Genomic DNA, 21,364 nt, shown 5'->3' on the forward strand with positions numbered 1-21,364 from the left:
TGAGTTTCGATTAAATTTAAGCACCCAGCTTTCAGCAGCCGACTACCGATATTGATGAAATGTGGGGCTTCCTACCAAGGCCGTGATGGAAAATTCGGCGAAATCCAATTTTCAATAAATCTTACAGCGACAAACATTCTGTGTTATAGTCCCGTGTTGACTTGCCTGTTCATACATTTTGGATCATTGGAAACTTTAGGGTATCAAATTTATTCGAATGTCTGGCCGGAATGCCGAAACTGTTAATAAAATCAGCTATAAATCATGTTTAACTTAATTTTATTATTACGGTCGCACTTAATTGCCATTCAGGTTGGAATTAAGTGGTAGGGGGAGATCCACCAGTACCGGACACCTAAGTCGTCAAAAACTATTTATTTTATATGGTCTTGGTGCTTATTTATGATAAACATAAAATTGACAATATAAATGTGAATTTTGACATTGTATTTTGATGATGTATTTCATTGCCAAATTGACCAAAATAAAAAGGTGACAACCACACCCCACTATGATGAAAAAATAACACATATTACGAGCCAATCCGGATTTTCAATTTTCTAATTTTTATTGCATCTCTGATACCATCATCATTTAAATCTATGAAAAATGAATATATTTGAAGACTATTGGTGCAAAAATTACAAAGATATCATGTTACAAAGGAAGCTGTCCAAAACTGGGGAACAGAAAGTGCTAGACTAAAATTGTAGTTTGATCATATATAGTTCAAATATCGTAGCATGTACTTTCTCACTTTCAAATTATGATGGTTTTCCATTATTCCTGCGAGATAAAAATTGTTTTCCATATTCAAAGTCATTATTAAATAAGTTCGAATTTGAAGCGATCAATAAATTGATTAATAGAATTTTGATTGTATGGCTTGTAACTTTGTTTTTAATGTATGGTATTATCACACGGATATAAATCTGATTCTTAAATCATAATTGACAATTCACGAATTTCATGAATTTGTTGGGACACTTATCATATGATACAACAAATCATGACTTCTGGAGTGTTAACCATGATTCTTCATAAACGTAACATCCATAGGAACAATACCAGCGGTGAGCTTTGCATTAACTCATTCGTATAAGGACTGTTCATTTTATAAAGTGGACACCTTGTGCATGCTGTATCTTTCTTATTAATCAATGAAATTTCAATCGGTTTTTTGCACATCGTTCGACTAGTATTGTACAATATTGTGATAATAAAAATTCTCCAAAATAATTAAATTTCACACGAATATGGAACAACGATTAGATCGGTCAATTTTTGAGGTTATCAAAATCAATGATTGTAAGAAATTGGCTGGAAAATTCGATAATTTATATTTTCTATTTTCAAAAAAGGCTTGTTCTTCGAAAGCATCATCAATCAGAAGCCTGATGGAAAAAATTTATTTTTATCAATCAGAAGCCTGATGGAAAAAATTTATTATTGTTATTTTTGGAGCAACAATTTTACAGATATAATAAAATCAATTTTCCCGTATGTTTTTAAAGAATTTTTTTTAAATTTGATGGGAATTGATATGAGTAGAATTTTTTGTGTAAAAGTACGTCCTGACGGAATCCCTAGTATAGTATTAATATGAAAAATAACTTACGCCTTCATAGAGTTACTTAGTAAGTCCCCACGTCACATTCAAAGCACAACAGAAACACAATTGCTTTATTCTTAGAAGACCTATCAAAGTACATTGACAATCATCAAAATTGGCTACACTGCTGTAATAAAATCGATTTTATTTTCCACATATTATTTTCATAATATGTTATTCTGAGATTACCAATTGAAAAATTCGGAGAAAACTGTTTACAATTTGCTGTAGATCGATAAATATGCGTACATGATTTTAAAAGTATGAGACTTTTAGTTTCTTTAGTAATCCAAACTAGTTTTGAACACGCTTTTTACTGTTCTCTTTTGCTGGGAGTGAAAGGATGGTGTATCAGCAAATTTGGTCATAAATGGGTAAATCACTAAAGTTACCTAATGTCATAGAATGGTGGAATATAATTGATATTTTTAAAGCTTTACCTTTAGTAGAATAGTAAAGGATACAAACATACAATTTGTTCATAAAAATAAGGATTTTTGTTTTGCGAAAAATAATGTTAAACTTTGACGGACAGCTTTTTTTAAGAGTTTTTGGAAAAACTATTTTGCTCTTCAACCAAAAGCATTTTCAAAGATTTTATATTTTTATAGCATTTTAGAATAATACACAGAAAACCGATTACGATTTTATCAATAAATAAAAAAAAAAAGCATAAACAAAGTGTCCACTTTATAAAATGAACAGTCCTTAGATCACACAGCGTAACAAAAATGATCTTTTTGCGTGTCTCAAGGATCAAATTGTGTGTCTCTAGTAGATTTTGGGTCGCTGAATCTGATGCCGTTTTCAGAAATGCCCCTGCACGTCACAATTTTTAGCTACAGGTCGCCAAAGTTGTATAAAACACTAGTTTAATTGATGTTTACATGAAATTTAAAGTATGATTTATCAAACTTTTCTGTGATCTAATCCAGCAAGCATGCAAAATAAGACTACAACTTTCATTTCAGATAAAATTTCATTGAAATTGCACGATAAAATTAAAGTTAAATCGATTTTTTCAACATGCTTGCAGTCTCCATACTAAACTCTCCGTTTCTCCCATATGGCGAAAAACAATACTTTTCTAAAACACCAAAAAATAACTTTTAAACATCGATAGTATTATGAACTGTGCTAATAAGTTTTGTTATACTTATAAAGTTTGAAATTTGTGACAAATTAAGCAAATAAATTGCCTTACAAGTTGTCAAACTTGCATGCAAGTTGGCTAATATAGTCATGCATTTTGAATAGCCAATATCTAAAAAACTAGACGTGCTATGATATTTTTGAAAACAGCAATGGATTCAACAACCCTTAATCGACTAAATAGCGGTATTTTGATGCTTGAGACAAAATCGTGTTCCGCAGTGTCATCTATAATCCAATCAGATTAAAAAGTTGTGTGAAGAAGTATGTGGCTCATCACAAAATTTCATTGATTTCTTCGCGATCACTCCTGACTATCTCCACTGTACGATGTTGTAGTAAACCTGATTGAACTGGGGTCAACACTTCAGCAGATGGAGGCTAACCCGAGAGCGATACTACTTGTAGTAGATTGCGATCTCAGTATGATGCTTCTAATTGAATCAACATCCACTCTTCCATCAAATTGTGGTGCCTCTTCTGCCAATGATTACGATGTCATTCTATTGTGGATATTCTCGGCTTCTCTCTGGCAAGGCGGACGCACGGAATAACGGACATGCTTCGGTGGAAGTAATGGTTACAATTATTTTATAAAATCGTTTGTTACAAAGATGAGAGGAAATTGTCTGTTTTATGGATCATTTCATATCGGTCTATCTACATATTTGCATTGAATATTGATAGTATGTAGAGAAGAATCCCGTTATTCAAGATTTGTATGCCTAAAATCTCAGGATTTAGTTGATTTTCAACTAGTCTTGAACCATCGAAATATGACTGAAATGTATTAGTGTTCAATCAGAGCATTAATTTATTACATATATTTCTTATTCTTTCAGAAGAGAATCATCCACCCAAGAAGCTTTCTTTCCCGTTTCAATTCTTTTAATTTCGACGTTTTGTTCCTTCGACGTTTTATCCATTCGATGTTTTGGAATTAATATTCGACGTTGTCTAGAAACGTAATTTAAATAAAATGTTGCAATTTTTTTTTTTTTGAAAATTTGAGATCTATAAAGCTTTTAAAAATTGAAACTATCATATAAACAAGCTAAGTAAACCTAAGAGGCTTTGATGTTCTACTAAATTCTTCCATAATTTGTACTAAGTGGCCTGCCAACTGAAGTCTACTTTATTCGATTCGTGTAAGTACATTTGCTTTTTGTATACTGATTAAAGTTCGACAACAGGGTCCCTGTTCCAATTTTAGTACCAAACGCTTAAATTTAGACCAGAAACATATGTTTACTCAATTTTTTAAATAATTTTCGTTGGTTTAGGTCCGGATACATTTTTTACGGTTTTTGTGATTTTGTCACACTACTTGGTTTAAACTTAAATTTTGGGTAAATTTTGTTTTCCGTGTCCCTTCCGAAATGTCAGATAGGAACAACCCCAGTGTTAAAACTAAAAGCCCTGTGGCATTTTTTGTCAACAAAGTGAACGTCAAATAGCTTAGCTTAGCTTAGACTGACTACACTTATCAATGGTTGCTATTCCGTGATTGACCGAAGTCAGTGAAAATGCACAAAGCATCAACTAGAAGTTCGGCTGGGATTGGCCATAATCTTCTTCAGTGTGCATAATTCAGTGCCTCTATTTATAGAGGGTCAATAACGGCGCCGGCCACGTCCTTGCAGTCAGGTGGGATTGGGGGAAGGAATGTTAGTGTGTAACCTTTGCTATTTGGAGACCGTGTTTGCCTCTGCATCTCCACAAAAGTTACTGGGAGGGATGTGTGTTGATGAGAAGGATCTTTGGGTCACAGGATTCACTTTGATAAGCGATTATGTTAGTGGAAGGCGTGTTGCCTTTCGGAGATCGGACGTAAAACCACCGAATAATTCTGCTTCCCAATCACTATGAAGCCAACTCTGTCGCCACCGCTGTTGTAGATGTGGTACTTGAATGAAGTGTTGGCAATGCGGTCCACCGCTCGGAATTCGTGTTCTCCAGTTCTCGGCCAGCGTATTTCCTGGATAGCTGCCACGTTCACGCCGACATTCCGCAGTTCACGAGCCAAGAGCCCAACACGCGCGGGTTTATTAAAAGTTCTCACGTTTCAAGTTCCAACTTTCCAATCGTTGTCCTTTTTTCGTTGCCGGGTCTGTTGCCGTTTGCTCTACTTTTGCCTTTCTTGGTTGGTAAAGAGTCTTCGATAGGCCACCTAACCAGGGTTGCGCTACCTACATCGTGCTAGAGGGGCTGCCTCCTCGGTGCTGATAAGATACAGCATTGTCCGTTTGTTGTTTACATGATGACCACGGTCATAGCTATTACAACCATCCACCTTTATCAAGGCTTTGGACCTGTAGCTCTGATTCTCAATAGTTTTAAGTTCTTTCGGGCATGCTACTATGGTGAGCCGTCATGCGCTAGCGGTGTTACGTCGATGCAATATATGACTTTCAATTAAGGCTACATGAATCGCATTATTTACCAAGTTGAATCCTAACCATGTAGCTTTTAAACCCTCCGACTAACAAAACTTCCTGTAAAAAACCATGGAAATGCAGAGGTGATCTCGATATATAGTAGCATTGACAAACATTCCTTCCCTTCTCCGATGACCGTAAAGACGTGACCAGCGCTGTTATTGACATTACTAAGTTTGGAGTCCTCGAAATTGATGGATGGTGTGCATATGATATGCTATTCATAAGCTACTTCTTTTGATTCCCTGTGTAATTTTGATTTCTCCAGTCAAATACGGAGTAGCAATTACAGTAAGAACAGTCATGGTGGTATCATCAGAAGTTATTGAAATGGTTTACAATTAACTTATTACGCAAAAACATAAGGTATGGTTTACCGCAAAAAAGATTTTTGAAGCATTCAAAAAGTGGTCACTTCGATGGATTGCTAGTCCCTTCTAATAGAGGTTTCACGGTATCCTCAACCGTTTCTGTGCCTTTTAAATGCTTAGAATCAAACACATATGTAATTTAAACTATTTGTAAATGGACAGAAAATCAAAAAAAAAATGTCTGTCTAGATTGTTCTCATAATTCGTCACATGCAAGGAGGGTTTACAATTAATACCCCTCGAAAGAGTTAAATAAGTTCCGGTTGATCAAGCAATTGACGTTTGCTAATTAAGTCCAGAATAACCATTTACTAAACAACTGGGCCATATTTGCATCGAAAATGAAAATCGTTGTAAAATTGCGTAATAAATTTCCCCTAGCGCATATCCTTGAAACTCTGGATTCGCATAACAGAGCAAGATGAAAAAGAAAAAATAGCAAACTAATGAAGTGCACTGAATTCGAGCTTCCATCTGAAACAGACATAAATCAGCGGGCAATGTTTATGTAGCATGTTATTTGATATCTGTGCAGTTTGTTTCATATGCACAGGATTATGCCGCGGTTTTCTGTAAAGGATATCCATGAAATACGTCTCATGGAATTCGAAACATTTTGACGCACTTTGTTGTCAGTGGTTGCGTATTTATTACAATAATGCTATAAGCCATTTTATGAGACGTTTCGAATCATATGGTTTCCGTTTGTTTACCAGCTTTGAAAATTTCTGGCGGGCCGATTTATTTACGTTTCTTCTAGCGCTACATTTGGAAGGAGCATATTCAATAATGGCGCTGGTGGCAATGCAACAAAGTTTTTAATGTTCGCATGTAAAATTTAAATCAGTAGGCAGGGAAGATATTTTTCATCTACGTTACCTGTAATACATATAAACCGGGTAGAAACATGCGCTGAAAGAGACGGGGAAGTCATCGGCAACAAAAATGTGACCAGCGCCATTCAGATATCATGCTAGTTTTTTGAACAACAACACTGAGCGGCCCGCCAGAAAACGTCATTCGAACGTCTCGTAAAATGGCTTATACAATATTCCCTGCAGACACAGCACATTTGTCTACATCAGTGGTGCTCAAGCTGGAGCACGTTGCGGGCCAAATCGTGATTTTTCGTCAGAGCAGCGGGCCGCATTGGGATATTTGAATTTGAGCGGTGCGGTCTCCAACATTTTGGTCATTCAATTTGAACACATTTTTTTCTACCAGTGCTAACCGTTGTTTATTTGCTCGTCTCGCAGGAAACCATTTTCAAGATGTACACTTAAAATACTACACACAAAGCTTTTGCAGTTTGATGCAGGCAATAAGCCCAATAAATCAGCTAAATTAGATAGTTTCTGACCGTATGTTAGTTAAAAATATATTTCACAAAAGTTTTGAAAAACTTACGCATCAATAATACCAAGTAAACGTTTTTCCAACAGTTTATAGTTTTTGTGTCACATAAAATGTAGCACGATAGATTTCTTTCTATAGACTTTCTCTTCTGTGAATAGAGGAGAGAAGATTAAAATTTTTCGGCATGTTTCCATCTCAGGACGTAAGATTACTTCGCTGACTAGCGTAAAAAAGGGCAAAGAAACTTGTCACTTTTATTCGCAGAAGAGAAGATCGATGCAAAGAAATCGATTATGTTACATTTGGCCTCATTCATGCACACACTTGATTTAATGATTCAAAATTCCCAAAACTCAGAATATGCAAATGAGATTTAAATAATGAAAAAAAAAGAGTGTTTTTCATATAAAATAAAATAAAAGGTCTGATTGACTTTCCGTCCCAGCTGTTTTTAAATGTATTAACAAAACTCTCCTTATCACTGTTAATTTCTCCTGCGCATTAACCTTTTGCTCAGGAACTAATTTTAAAAACGCCATATTGACAGATAAAATGTCGACTAAATCTGTGAGAAAGGGTTGAAAAAGTTTATTGGTTTTGTTTCTAAGAAATGAATCAGAATGATTTGCAGATTAATTGTTTTGATTTTTATGAAGGATTCTGCCTGTGAATACAAACATTGAAAATAATTAATTGTGAACGAAACAGATTCAGAATCAAGATCAAATCCAGATTTTTTAAATTATTATGAAAATATTCACATTTTTCAGCATTAAATCAGTTATTTGTCCGTTACATATGATAATATCATTTTTCCCAACGACGTATTTAATAAGAGATCCCAAAACATTTAAACAAGAATCACAAAAGTAATAATGACCAGTACGAGTTTTTCCCCATTTCTTTGAAAGTATTGAAAGTCCTTACTAAATGTTATGCACTTTTGTAATTGTAGAATAAGAATTTTCTTCTTTTCTCCAAAAGTGTTCCGCGGGCCGCATTCTTGGGCTCAGAGGGCCACATGCGGCCCGCGGGCCGCAGGATGAGCACCACTGGTCTACATTATGGAAAATGAATCATTATCCCATTTTGACACGTTACGTGTTTGATTGAAGGCCACTTTTGTTGCGAATTAAAAACCCACGCTGTTGGAATGTGCATGCTGCAATTGACTGCGGTTTAAAAAATGCTGGTCTTTCAGTGGGCGGTGGGTGTAAATAAAATTATGGTTCATATCCTGAACCACTCATGATGTAGGTAGAGGCGTTGGAAAGTTACAAGCAGTACAAAAGTAAAAATCACCCATGCACACAGGAGTAATTTGGGTTGAAATTTCAAGGGCGAAGAAAGGCGGAAGAGCTTTATGCTGTAACTATAGGTAGCATCTTCAAGTCTCATACTGTGACCGAAACTTTGCCGTATCGTGCCGTATTTGGAAACATTTTTAATATTGAAGTCGTTAGAAAATTACTTTAAACTTGTTATTTCAAACTACCTCTAAAATAAACAAATGATACAATATATTGGAATGTTTTGTGCAGAAGATTTTCTTGTATTTATAATCAAAAAAGTGTGGTTAAACAATATATGATGGAAAAAGATTTGAATTAAAAAAAAAAAAAACAAATTAAAAACTTCGAAAAATACGATAAGTTTGCAGGTTGGGTGACAAAACTCTGAAAGAAAAAACTTTCGGCCAAAATGTTGAAAGGACAAAACGTCGAAGGGACAAAACGTCGAAAAGAGAGTTGTAAGGAAACGAAAAAAATGTGGAAGAAGGATTATTTTTCGAAAAAATAAATATTTCGACGTTTTGTCCTTCGACAGCATGTCAATAAACCAAGTTTGTAACATCATATTTTACAACTTTTTTTACGACTCATCCATGTAGCTACAGCATGCAGCATAACTTTGTTTAAATAATGCAGTGGAATCAAAAATCTAAAATCTTCAAATTTTAAATTATGGCCTAGAATTTGTTATTGTTACTCCTCTGTACAATGGTCGGAAGCGAAGTTTATATTTCAAAACGAATCGAACAATGAAACAACGAGAGTAGCTATGAAATGCAACCAACTGGGAATTCACTCGTTCTGCAAAATATTCATCGGAGATTTGGACGAACTCTAGCATCACTTATGTAGTGCGCTGAATTCCCGTGGTGCACGTAGCTACGGATGGCATAAAATTAAACATTTATTAAATTTTATCATCCCAATGGAATCGTCCCGAAGCACGGCGAAGCACTATATGTGTAGTTTGTTGTTTAAAGCGTCATATTGGCTATGAGAAGGGTAAAGGATATGCATAGTGGGCGTGGGATGGCAGCTATCATCATATCGTTGCCAATGTTGTCGTCTTTGTTGGCGTAGGATGTGTAAAATGCTTACATTAATGTCAATTTGATGTGCATGATTGTGATATAAATGCCGCTATTTTCCGAGACATGAAACTGACAGTGTGCAGTCAAGTTGCAACAGTTTTGGTGGGTTGCGAAGGATTTGAGGCTAGAGTAGCTCTTTTTTCTCAATAGAATTATGAGCAGTTGAATACCAGGATGAAAAATATATGTGTTATCACAGAATTTAATTGCAAGAAGTTAAAGCTTATCGAACAATAAAACTGAACTATTGTTTTTAAGAGTAATAAAGTTGAACCACTCTAACATACACGTAGCATAAATTAAATGCATACTTAATTCGTCAAGAAAGCTAGCAAGAGCTTCAAATGATGACGAATCCTTACGAGGTGTAACCGACAGACGGCGCAGCACGAAGGCTTCTATTGTTCAAAGTGCTGGTCTGATTCAATTAACACAGCTTCTCCCTATTTTGTTGGCAATGGATCGAGACGCGGCAGCCATTTTCCACCGGAAGCGCGTCAGAACATGAACGCCAGGTAAAAGTGGAGACCAAACAGCGCTAAATGGAAGCGTCGTCGAAAAGTGTGGAAGCTGGGTGCGTGAAATTGAGTGGAAATTAAATTTGAGTCATTTCAATTAGATGCAAAAGATATTGGATGAAGGTCAGATTGGACGCTTGAGTTGATGGTTGATTAAGGTAAGCCTGATTTGGATATGCAAGTATAAAATCACATTCTCAAACGTATTAAAAATTGCAGTGCTCATGTTCACATAGTCGACGTAACCATCAGCACTATCATTTCTGGGAAAATGCGGTTTTGTGTTCCTGGCTGCATTCTTGAATCTTTCAGCAATTTCGGTCATTTTTTTTTATTGATTTCGTACTTTTGTCATCTGCAAACGCATATATCATTTTATCCGTCCAATAAGTGAATTTGATGGACAATTTTATGAATGGACGTAAGCGCAGTTCACTGTTTCAGAAATCTGGATTATACGCTAAACTATCCAAATAAATTCTAGGATGTTTGTTCGGAGAGCTGGTGTATGTGCTCATGTCAATCCGTTTTCCTCTTATAATTCAAATATGTCAGAACAAATAAGCACTGTACCCATGTCTAACAAGTGTATTATTAGGTAAAAAATGCATATCAATGAAAAAAAAAAAACACTTTGGTCACATTGGCGATTGCGTCGACTATGCGAACATGGATGTGATTGATATGAAATTAATAATACAAATAAAATGCTATCGCATGATGTGTTTACCGAAATAGTTTCTTTTCATTATTAAATCAATTGTATTTCCATATCTTGTGAACATATATAGCAGGGCTTTTCAACCGGTGGTTCGCGGACCCCTAGGGGGTCGTGACGTCTTCTCAGGGAGTCCGCGAAGCTATTTCAAATAAGCGTTTAGTTGCTGTTTCTATACTACAAAAATGTAGCTTATTTTATTTAACTTTCAACAAGGCCAATACTGATAACATTCATTCAATATCAGAGCTTGTCAGGTCGAATTACTCGGTGTGTGATTTTGAAGCACGATTGATTTCGAAGCACGATCAAAGCGAAGAAAAACATCGCATCTGTATCGCAAGTTGTAACCAACTTGATAAATAGCAGCTGCAATAGAGAACCATAAATAGAGAGCGATCATAAAGCCCATTATTCTCGCTTATTCACCATTGGGGGTAAGTGTTTTACTCTAATGGTATGATCAAACATCCTATAGCAACCCAAGTTACATTAGTAGCTGAATAACAGTTCAAACAATTTAATTATGCTGGAGAGTGGTTTGTTCAACTTTTATTCCACAAACATCAGGGGGGTACTACGATATAATCAGATCTGTAGAACTAGACGATAAACAACTCTCATGATGTGTTGCAGTTCATGATTGTTACAAGGAGCGATAAGTGAGAGATTCTCTCAATTTTCTCAGAATTTAACCTCTGTTAGTCGTTCAAAGTTTCTTCTCCGGCCTTGCTGGATTTTTTTTCCAACGTGAGCTTGAAAATCAATCTAAGCTCGTCTAATGAGGTATGAATAGGAAATTCCTTGCATACTATTGTTTTAACTGTGATTTCGACGATCTTCAAATTTATTTGGAAGTCTGGTAAATTATTGACGGAATTGAAGAAATACGAAACTTTTCATTTTGTACACTCAAATTATTCGCGGAATCCACTCGAATCTATCAGCAGGATTAGGAGTGATTTCTTAAAATATCTCTAGTAGTATTTATTGACAGAAACTTGGTCAGATATCCGCCAGGAACCTTCGGTTAGATTCCTGACAGATAGCTGTCAATTTTTTCGAAGAGTTTATGGTGATTTTGCCAACGAATTTTTTCTACAACCTATAGTTGGCTCTTCAGAAGCACATTTGCAAGTTTCTAGCAATATTTATTTATAGCCTCGAAAGGGTGATATTTAACAAAATGTTTATAAAATGTTTTGGTTAGATCTTTCCGGATTTCTTGTGAAATTTTTAGAGGATACATGAGGAAATTGCTCAAATCTTTCTGTAAATCGTTTGAGATGTTAGCGGTGGAAATCTTCCACAAGCTTTTGCTTAACAAAATCATTTGCTAAAACAGGTAAAAAATTTACTTACTCTTAAACATATTGTGACTAAAATTGCCTTACGATTTTTTAGGATTTTGACAAGATAGTTGTGCTTATTCTGTGCGGCGTGTGAGTCGAGATGAGTCGCTCTCACCTCGAGTGACGATTAATGCTTATCAAATGGGAGCGAGTCGACAATTGTCACCTCATTCAACTCGTCTTACCTCACACGCCACGCAGAATAAGCACAACTTTCTCATGGTTCCTTATCGGATTCTTCGGAAGATAATTGGAAAACTCTTGACTAGAGTCTTACTGGACTTCATCGAAGAATGATAGCAGAATTCTTGCATTCTCCACGTGTTTTGAGTATGAGTGCCAAGAATATTTATCGATTTTAATATCAACCGTTTTTAGGGGTCCGAGGGATGTTTGAAGAGCTTCAAAGGGGGTCGCAGCTACAAAGAGGTTGGGAACCACTGAACAAAGAGGTTGGCAACATAGACCCAACACTTTTGTTTGTTTTTTTTAAGAGGTGACATCAAACTTTTGTAAGGGATGCACTTCCTCTTTTGTAACTAGGTACGACCCACGGATGTCGATATGTATAGGGGGAGATCCCCCAGTACCGGACACTTAAGCCACTAAATTCATAATTCGAAAAATATTGATTTAATGGGCTCGTGTTACCCATTTATGATAAATATCATCATTTTTATAGTGTACAAAAATAAATTTGAAAATATAAATATGAATTTTGACATTGCATTTTGATGATGTATTTTAGTACCAAATTGTTCGATCTTGAAAGGTGGCACCCAATACCGGACACGATCTGGAAATGCCTCGAATTCTGTAAATTTGAACATCATTGAATGTGTACACTATAGGAATAGTTTATAATTACCAATTCAATGCATTTGCAACATTTACAAGAATAATTTGAGTTTTTCTTAGTTTGCAATATGCCTATCAAAAACTTCTTTCATATATGATGAAAAATAGCACATTTTACGATGTTGTTCTGAATGTTCATTCTTCTTAATTTTATTGCATGTTTGATACCATGATCGACGGAAACCATGAAAAATGAATGTATTTTGAGACACTGATGCAATAATTACAAAGATATCATATAACAAATCAAGCTGTCCGAAACTGAGGGACAGGAGATGCTTAACCAAAATTGTAATTTGTACATATTTACTTCAATTATGGTACAAAATACATTCATACTATCAAATTAGGGTTATGTTCGATCATGTTTGCGGGATCCAAAGTATTTTTTCATATTCAAAATAATTACTAAATAGGCTCATAATTAAGAAGATACGTCAATTTTTTAAAGATTTTCAAACTTTTCTACTTTTTTAAAAAGGCATGAATATTTCAAGGATGTGTTATTCTACGCAAATATTAGTCTACATAAGAGCTTTCTTTTCTACTAATACACCATCTTGATTGGACCATGATTTCTCAATGTTTCGACTTTGTCCGGTATTGGGTGCTGTCCGACACTGGGGGATCTCCCCCTATAGTGTATATATATAGTGCACTGACTCAATTGTTGTGCGAGCCAAGGGTAATGATGAACGAGCAATAAAGTCTTTCAGCACTGAGTTCTTATTCAATATTCAAAGGAATCTTTAAATTTGTTTATAAGCAATGGAATGTTCGTTATTGTTATTCTATACGGAAACCACTTGTTATATTTAGCTTCTAGCTAGCCTAATGAGTAAAACTTCGAATAACCAATTCGAAGACAGTGGGTTCGTTTCCATTTTAAGATTTTTCTGATGAGAAAATTTTCTCGATATTTTGGGTATAGCTTTTTATTGTGCGTGGACAAAATACACACATTTAAGTAGAAAACCCTTAAAGCTAATAACCAACCGTAAGAGGCAGGCCAGGTTGCAGTGGTAACGTAGAGCCAAAAACACGAAGAAAATCCTGTTCGGTTTCATCTTTCTTCTTTGCATCTTGCGGTTTACTGTAGCATGGTTATAGATTGTTTATAACACTCGGCTGCCAGCTGTAGGATTGCCGTGTGGAAATATCAGCTATCGGTAAAAAGGTTTATTTCGACAGCTCGCAGATTAATGTGGATGTCCGTCAGCACGAAATAAACAATGTTCGATTGTTCGTTTTTTATGTTTTTAACATTCAGTTATGAAATTCAATCCATTTTTTTGTTCTGAAAATTTGGGAATACAAAATTGACAATGAAGAATAAAGAAAAAATCCAAATTTATCGATTGATATCAATTATTAGGCATTCAATTTGCCAAAATAACAATCTGAAGATTGAATCTTCCTTTCAGTCAGTTATCTAATTATATGGGAAACTAATAAAATCTCAAAAACATTACAACAATATAACTTATGCTCTCTTGCCATAGTGCATTACGCGAATAATAATCATTTAAAGCTTATATCAAACTAATGAACTGCATTGTTTCTTCCACAGGAATCCTGCACCGGGACGCCAGTGACAGTTCGAGTAGATGCCAAAGGATTCTACCTCTATTGGGTGGACCAGAATCATGAAATGTACTTCCTCGACATTGCCACAATTCGTGACGTACGCACAGGTCCGTACGCTAAAAAGCCAAGGGTGAGTATGAACTAATTATTTCTGTTTTAACGGTGGAGCTAACAATTCTACGATTCACAGTTTAAAGTAAAGATAATCATATTCAGTTTGAATGAATGTAAACATCATATAGATAATTTATTTATCTGTTAGAAAACTTAAAGTACATGAACTTGTGACATTTTGTTTGTTTCATCTGGTATCCAAAAAAACTCGATTTTGTAAAATCGTAGACTTTTATTCTGTCTCTTTCACGATTGAATTAACATATGAGAATAGAAACGGCTATTGAATAAACTTATAACAGAACAGTAACATTGAACGTGATACTTAAAAAAAATTTCGGCCTACAAGCTTAAAATATAGAAAACCCACTGTCTTTTGATAACTAATCGAAAAAAAAATTGGATCTAAACTGGTTGCCTCTTGATGAGGCACTCCCAAGCCCAACAAAGCGTCATGTCGCTTTAGGAGAAAGACCATAGAGCCTGTCACTACCGTCACGCATCAATGGTGCTCACATGGCGACACGAGCCATTGTCTTTTTCCTTTACTATCCTCAAAAGAAGCAAAATCTGTCATCATGTGGGAGATTTTGGCAGGCGATAATTAATTTCCCCTTGGTTGGTTCTAGTTGTGCTTGTAAGCTGACAAAGAAATCAACGATTAATAAATTGTTGCCCATTAGGAGGAATGTTTGAAAATTAAGATCTCATCCTACCATGTTTTTTGTATGGCTTCTGAAAACGGTTCTGAATCATATTCATCCATTCAACACTAGTATCTAGGACTTGATCTAGTTCACGAGTATCATTATATATACAAGCTCATAGCCAGGGATTGAATCCTGAGAAAATTGAGAGAATCTCTCACGTATCGCTCTCTGTAACTATCATAACATGCTGCACATTATGAGAGACTGTTTATCGTATACTGCTACAAGTTTGATCAGATTGGGGGGATAGTAGTGCATGATAAAACCCCTCTAAACATGCTCCAAGCCTGGGGGACACTGTTGTTATTGGAAATTCGTGGATTGTTTATCGTGCCAGTAAAGAAAAACACCTATCCCCAACGGTAAACAAGCGAGAAAAATGGATTTTATCATCGCTCTCTCGTTGGGGCTCCCGCTCGCTGCTTCCAGTTATCAGACTTGTTACACCTTGCGATACAATGACGATCGTGGACCGCAACAGATGGCATGTTTTTCTTTGCTTGCTTTGATCGTGCTTCATTCTCAAATGAGAACGAATTCTGCAACGCCTGCTCATAGCATAGACTGACTAGTGACTGTACATGTCAATGTTATTCCGTGATTTATCGGAACTGGTAAGAATTGCACTTCGATTAAAATGAATAAGGGATGGGATTTTCTGGTTACTCTCGAAGTGCACATTTTAGCAGCTCTCTTATTATTGATCAGTAACAGCGTCGGAAAGTTCTAACAAGTTCTTTTTGCACAACATAAAATACTAAAATCACTAGCCAGTGCGCATCGTACCTTCGTGCTGTGCGTACACGAATTCTCTCTGCTCTTGGAAGTTTTCTTAAAAACTACCTAAAGCAATAAAACAGTACTTTTCAGTGCTACTAAAACAGTACTTTTCAGTACTATTTTTTCTACTATTGATCCCTTTACGATCCTTGTTTGGACCCGTGCCTTCGATTTTTCGTTGAACCCGTTGGCGAAAGCTAGCGGTGGTAATCCTTCTTGGACACCGTCTTGGGAAAAAACCTCTCGACGGTCACGTCTTTCTCGTTTATTAACTAAACATGGTATCAACAACTAACAAAAGGAAGGGTGAATCTCTGAATTCACTACTTCCTTCCAAAAAAGTGGGTTTTAAAACTGTCACTACACGTGGCAAGAATGGAAGAAAGGACGCTTCCCCGGAATGCGAAGTTTCTTCCAAGGGTGAAATGAATAATTGTATCGAAATGAGCAATCAGTTCGATGCTCTAGACAAATTTTCCGAACACCAAATCGAAGCAGCCTCTAGCCCAGGCTCTTTGATTCAAGTGAGGAAGCAAAGAGTGCCGCCTATCGTGGTCAGTTGTTCCGAATTTGGGGGATTTTGAACTCCATTAGGGGAATCAAGGTTTCCTTCCAAATCGCAAAGAAAGGAGATTGTCGCGTTTTGCCGGAAACTCTTAAAGATCGTGAACTTCTTCTTAGACATCTTGAAGAGAAGAAGCACATTTTTTTTACTTATGACGACAAAACTGAACGTTTGTTCAAAGTTGTCTTGAAAGGTCTCTCAAGTGACTATAAGTCACCTGAAGAGATCAAAAATGGAATAAATGATTTACTTGGATTTTCCCCAGTCCAAGTAATCATTATGAAAAAGAGAACCCAATCTGGCATTGTTCGGAAAGGGCTTTCTCAAGAATATTATTTAGTTCACTTTAACAAAAAAGAACTAAATAATATTAAAGCTTTAGAAAAAGCAAAACTTTTGTTTGATGTCCGTGTGACATGGGAACAGTTCCAGAAACCTGGAGGAAATTACCAGAACCCCACTCAGTGCCGTCGGTGCCAAAAGTGGGGTCACGGTACAAAAAATTGTCGCATGGATGCTAAATGCATGATTTGCGGAGGTTCTTCTCACGCCAAAGACGTCTGTCCAGTGAAGGAAGATACCACCAAATTCATATGCTGTAATTGCGGGGCTAACCATAAGTCCAACTTTTGGAATTGTCCTTCACGCAAAAGGGTCATTGAGGCTCGTGCCAGGCAGATGAAAGATAATATCCGTTACGATAACGGTCGTTTCCGGAATTTGCCTGGTAGAGTATCGAACAATACTCATTTTTCAGTTAACGATCGCTTGATCATGAATCATACCCATCAGGAAGATCATAATCATGCTCATTCACAAACTAATTTTAATCCGTCGGGTAGCCGTTCGAATCTTTCAATTTCGAATGTATCTACCCACGGTAAATCCTTTGCCGATATCGTAGCAGGAAATTCGAACTCCTCCCCTGTTCGATCCATGGGTACCCATTCTACTTGTTTCAAATCAAATGGAAAAAACCCTACCGCCACAGGTAACTCCGCTTCTTCGTCTACCGGAAATTCCAATGGGAAATCACATGACATGTCTGCCTCTGATTTTAATTTTCTAACTGAACAATTGAATCTAATGATTGATGCAATGTTCAAAGCCACCACTATGACTGAAGCAGTCCAAGTAGGTGTAAAATTTACAAATCAAATTGTTATTGGATTACGTTTTTCTAATGGATCCAAATAATAATTTAAATATTTTAAATTGGAATGCTCGTTCTCTGAATGGTAAAGAGGACGAGCTGTTTAATTTTCTGACGGTTAATAACGTGCATATAGCAGTTATTACCGAAACTTATTTAAAACCTGGATCCAAACTAAAAAAAGATCCTAACTTTTTTGTTTATCGTAATGATCGACTTGATGGGGCATGTGGGGGAGTTGCAATCATCATTCATAGGCGTATAAAACATCAACTGTTTTCATCATTTGAAACTAAAGTTTTTGAAACTTTAGGTGTTTCTGTTGAAACACAGTTTGGTAAATATACTTTCATAGCTGCCTATTTGCCTTTTCAATGCTCTGGGCAGCAAGTCAATTTGCTCCAAACTGACTTGCGTAAATAGACTCGCAATAAGTCAAATTTTTTTGTCATTGGTGACTTTAATGCCAAACATCGGTCATGGAATAATTCTCAAAGTAATTCCAACGGCAGAATTTTATTTGATGAGTGCTCTTCAGGATATTTCTCAATTCAATACCCTGATAGCCCCACTTGTTTTTCCTCTTCTAGAAATCCATCTACGATTGATTTGGTCTTAACCGACTCTAGTCATCTTTGTAGCCAACTGATTACTCATGCTGATTTTGATTCTGATCATGTCCCTGTTACATTTCAAATATCCCAAGAAGCGATTCTCAATCCTATCAGCTCCACTTTCAATTATTTACGAGCCGACTGGAATATATATAAAACGTATGTTGACTCTAATCTTGATGTTAACATTTCTTTAGAAACTAAACTTGATATTGACAATGCTCTTGAAACTTTAACATATTCCATTGTTGAAGCCCGGAGCATTGCAGTTCCAAAATGTGAAGTAAAATTTGAATCCGTGATTATAGACGATGATCTTAAACTCTTGATCCGTCTTAAAAACGTGAGGAGAAGGCAATTTCAACGCACTCGCGATCCTGCTATGAAAATTATATGGCAGGATTTGCAGAAAGAAATCAAGAAACGTTTTGCTCAATTAAGAAACAAAAATTTTGAAAATAAAATTTCTCAATTGGACCCTGGCTCTAAGCCCTTTTGGAAATTATCTAAAATCTTGAAAAAACCTCAGAAGCCAATACCGGCATTGAAAGAGGAAAACAAATTATTACTAACTAATTGCGAAAAAGCTCAAAAACTTGCTATTCAGTTTGAAAGTGCGCACAATTTTAATTTAGGACTTACTAGTCCAATTGAAAATGAAGTTACTCATGGGGGGTCAATGTGGCGTAGTTGGCTACACGTTCGCTTTAAGCGGATGGTCATGGGTTTGATTCCCAACCCCCCAACAAAAACACAGCCCAGTCCCTCGAAGATGCGTCACGGAGGACGATGGAGGGACGTCCATCCTCTGGCTTCATCAGAGAGCAACTGCGGCAAACAGACCCTCTTCGCAGGCAGCAGCCTCAACACAGCACAATCGGCAAACCGGACCAACGCAATGAACAATGGATTCTGAATATGGATATGAACAACGACTCATTGTGGTAAGCGCATAACGCTCTTCACATCTTTGTGTGAGATGACGAATGAGGAACCATGCACTATAAATAGATTTAGGCTAGAGAACAAAACAAATGTATCTAGTTATAGGAAATTGGCCCAGTGGTGCCCAAGTGGACAAAGCGGCCGACCAAATAAAGTTGAAGGAAAAAAAAAAAAAGTTACTCAGGAGTTCGAAAATATTCTCAATCAAGAGAACGTTTTCGAAAATGCCTGGGAGACTGATTTGGAAGAAGTGAGAACTATTATTAAAAAATTCAAAAACATGAAAGCTCCTGGTGATGATGGAATTTTCTACATCCTCATCAAGAAACTTCCAGAAAGTAGCTTATCATTTTTAGTTGATATATTTAACAAATGTTTTCAATTAGCATATTTTCCTGACGAATGGAAAAATGCTAAGGTTGTTCCAATTTTAAAACCAGACAAAAATCCTGCAGAAGCTTCTAGCTTTCGTCCAATCAGTTTGCTTTCCTCCATCAGTAAACTTTTTGAGAAGGTTATTTTGAACAGAATGATGGCCCACATCAACGAAAATTCAATTTTTGCCAATGAACAGTTCGGATTCCGCCATGGACATTCGACCACTCATCAACTTTTACGTGTAACGAATTTGATCCGTTCCAACATATCTGAAGGCTATTCTTCTTGCTCTTCTAGACATAGAAAAAGCATTCGACAGTGTTTGGCATGAAGGTTTGATTGTAAAATTAAAAAACTTTAATTTTCCAACATACATTGTTAGAATAATTCAAAGTTATCTGTCAAATCGTACACTTCAGGTTAATTATCAGAACTCCAGATCTGAAAGACTTCCTGTAAGAGCTGGTGTTCCTCAAGGCAGCATTTTGGGACCAATATTATACAATATTTTCACATCTGACTTACCTGAGCTACCTCAGGGATGTCAAAAATCTTTGTTTGCGGATGACACAGGCCTCTCCGCCAAAGGACGAAGCCTGCGTGTCATCTGTAGTCGATTGCAAAAAAGTTTGGATATTTTTTCTTCATACTTGCAAAAATGGAAGATTTCTCCTAATGCTTCCAAAACTCAACTAATAATATTCCCACATAAACCTAAAGCTCTTTATTTGAAACCTTCAAGTAGACATGTTGTCACGATGAGAGGGGTTCCAATAAATTGGTCAGATGAAGTTAAGTATCTAGGGCTCATGCTAGATAAGAATTTAACTTTCAAAAACCACATTGAGGGCATTCAAGCCAAATGTAACAAATATGTAAAATGTCTCTATCCCCTTATTAATAGAAAATCAAAACTTTGTCTTAAGAACAAGCTTTTGATATTCAAACAAATTTTCAGGCCAGCCATGTTGTATGCTGTACCAATATGGACTAGCTGTTGTAATACCAGGAAGAAAGCTCTGCAGAGAATTCAAAATAAAATTTTGAAAATGATTCTGAGGCTTCCTCCCTGGTATAGTACCAATGAGTTACATAGAATATCCAATGTTGAAACATTGGAACAAATGTCAAATACAATCATTAATAATTTCAGACAAAAATCATTACAATCTTCTATTGCCACGATTAATGCGTTATATGTTTAGGTTAAGTTAGGTTAAGTATATTAAAAACTTTTTTTTTTCTCTTATAAGCAGGTGAAATCAACTCACCTGTAAAAAAAACTGAACTGCTACGGCAAATCAAATGTAATATGTATTTAACAAAATGTTAATTAAATCTTAAATTTGTTTTACCAAATTAGGATGATAGTGTTGTCTAATAACACAGAACACCTAGATATAAGAAATGAATGTAATGTTTGAAATGATACTAATAAAGAAATTAAAAAAAACTAAAATCACTAGTAAGGCGAGCAAATATCTTTAAACTCTAATATGCTGCCTATCTTGACAGATAGGCCTATTTCGACTGCGACTTACAGACTTCTTCAGTGTCGAGCACTCAATTATTTAAACATACTCTAATAATCCCTCCCCTAAATTTAATAAAAAAGTGTAGTTTTACAATCAGTTGGAATGGGGTTAAAATGTTAGTGTGTAATGATTGTTGCTTCTAGAGACCAATAATCCTTCTGCATCTCCACAATCACCACGGGAAAGGTGTTTATCAGTGAAGGAGGAAAAAGAACTGGGAGTCAC

The 21,364-nt window shown here is 36.1% G+C and overlaps 1 protein-coding gene across 5 annotated transcripts in view; it reads left to right on the top strand.

The window, feature by feature from the left end:
- Positions 1 to 21,364, top strand: part of LOC5572902 (1-phosphatidylinositol 4,5-bisphosphate phosphodiesterase classes I and II) — a 235,407-nt gene that overhangs the window by 96,199 nt on the left and 117,844 nt on the right. For all 5 annotated transcript variants that reach the window (XM_021847049.1, XM_021847048.1, XM_021847052.1 and 2 more), the window contains exon 4: positions 14,329 to 14,475. In XM_021847049.1, the coding sequence (XP_021702741.1) occupies positions 14,329 to 14,475 (147 nt within the window). The remainder of the gene's footprint in view (positions 1 to 14,328; positions 14,476 to 21,364) is intronic.

Source organism: Aedes aegypti, chromosome 2 (assembly GCF_002204515.2).
Source record: "Aedes aegypti strain LVP_AGWG chromosome 2, AaegL5.0 Primary Assembly, whole genome shotgun sequence".
NCBI classification, from domain to species: Eukaryota; Metazoa; Arthropoda; class Insecta; order Diptera; family Culicidae; genus Aedes; species Aedes aegypti.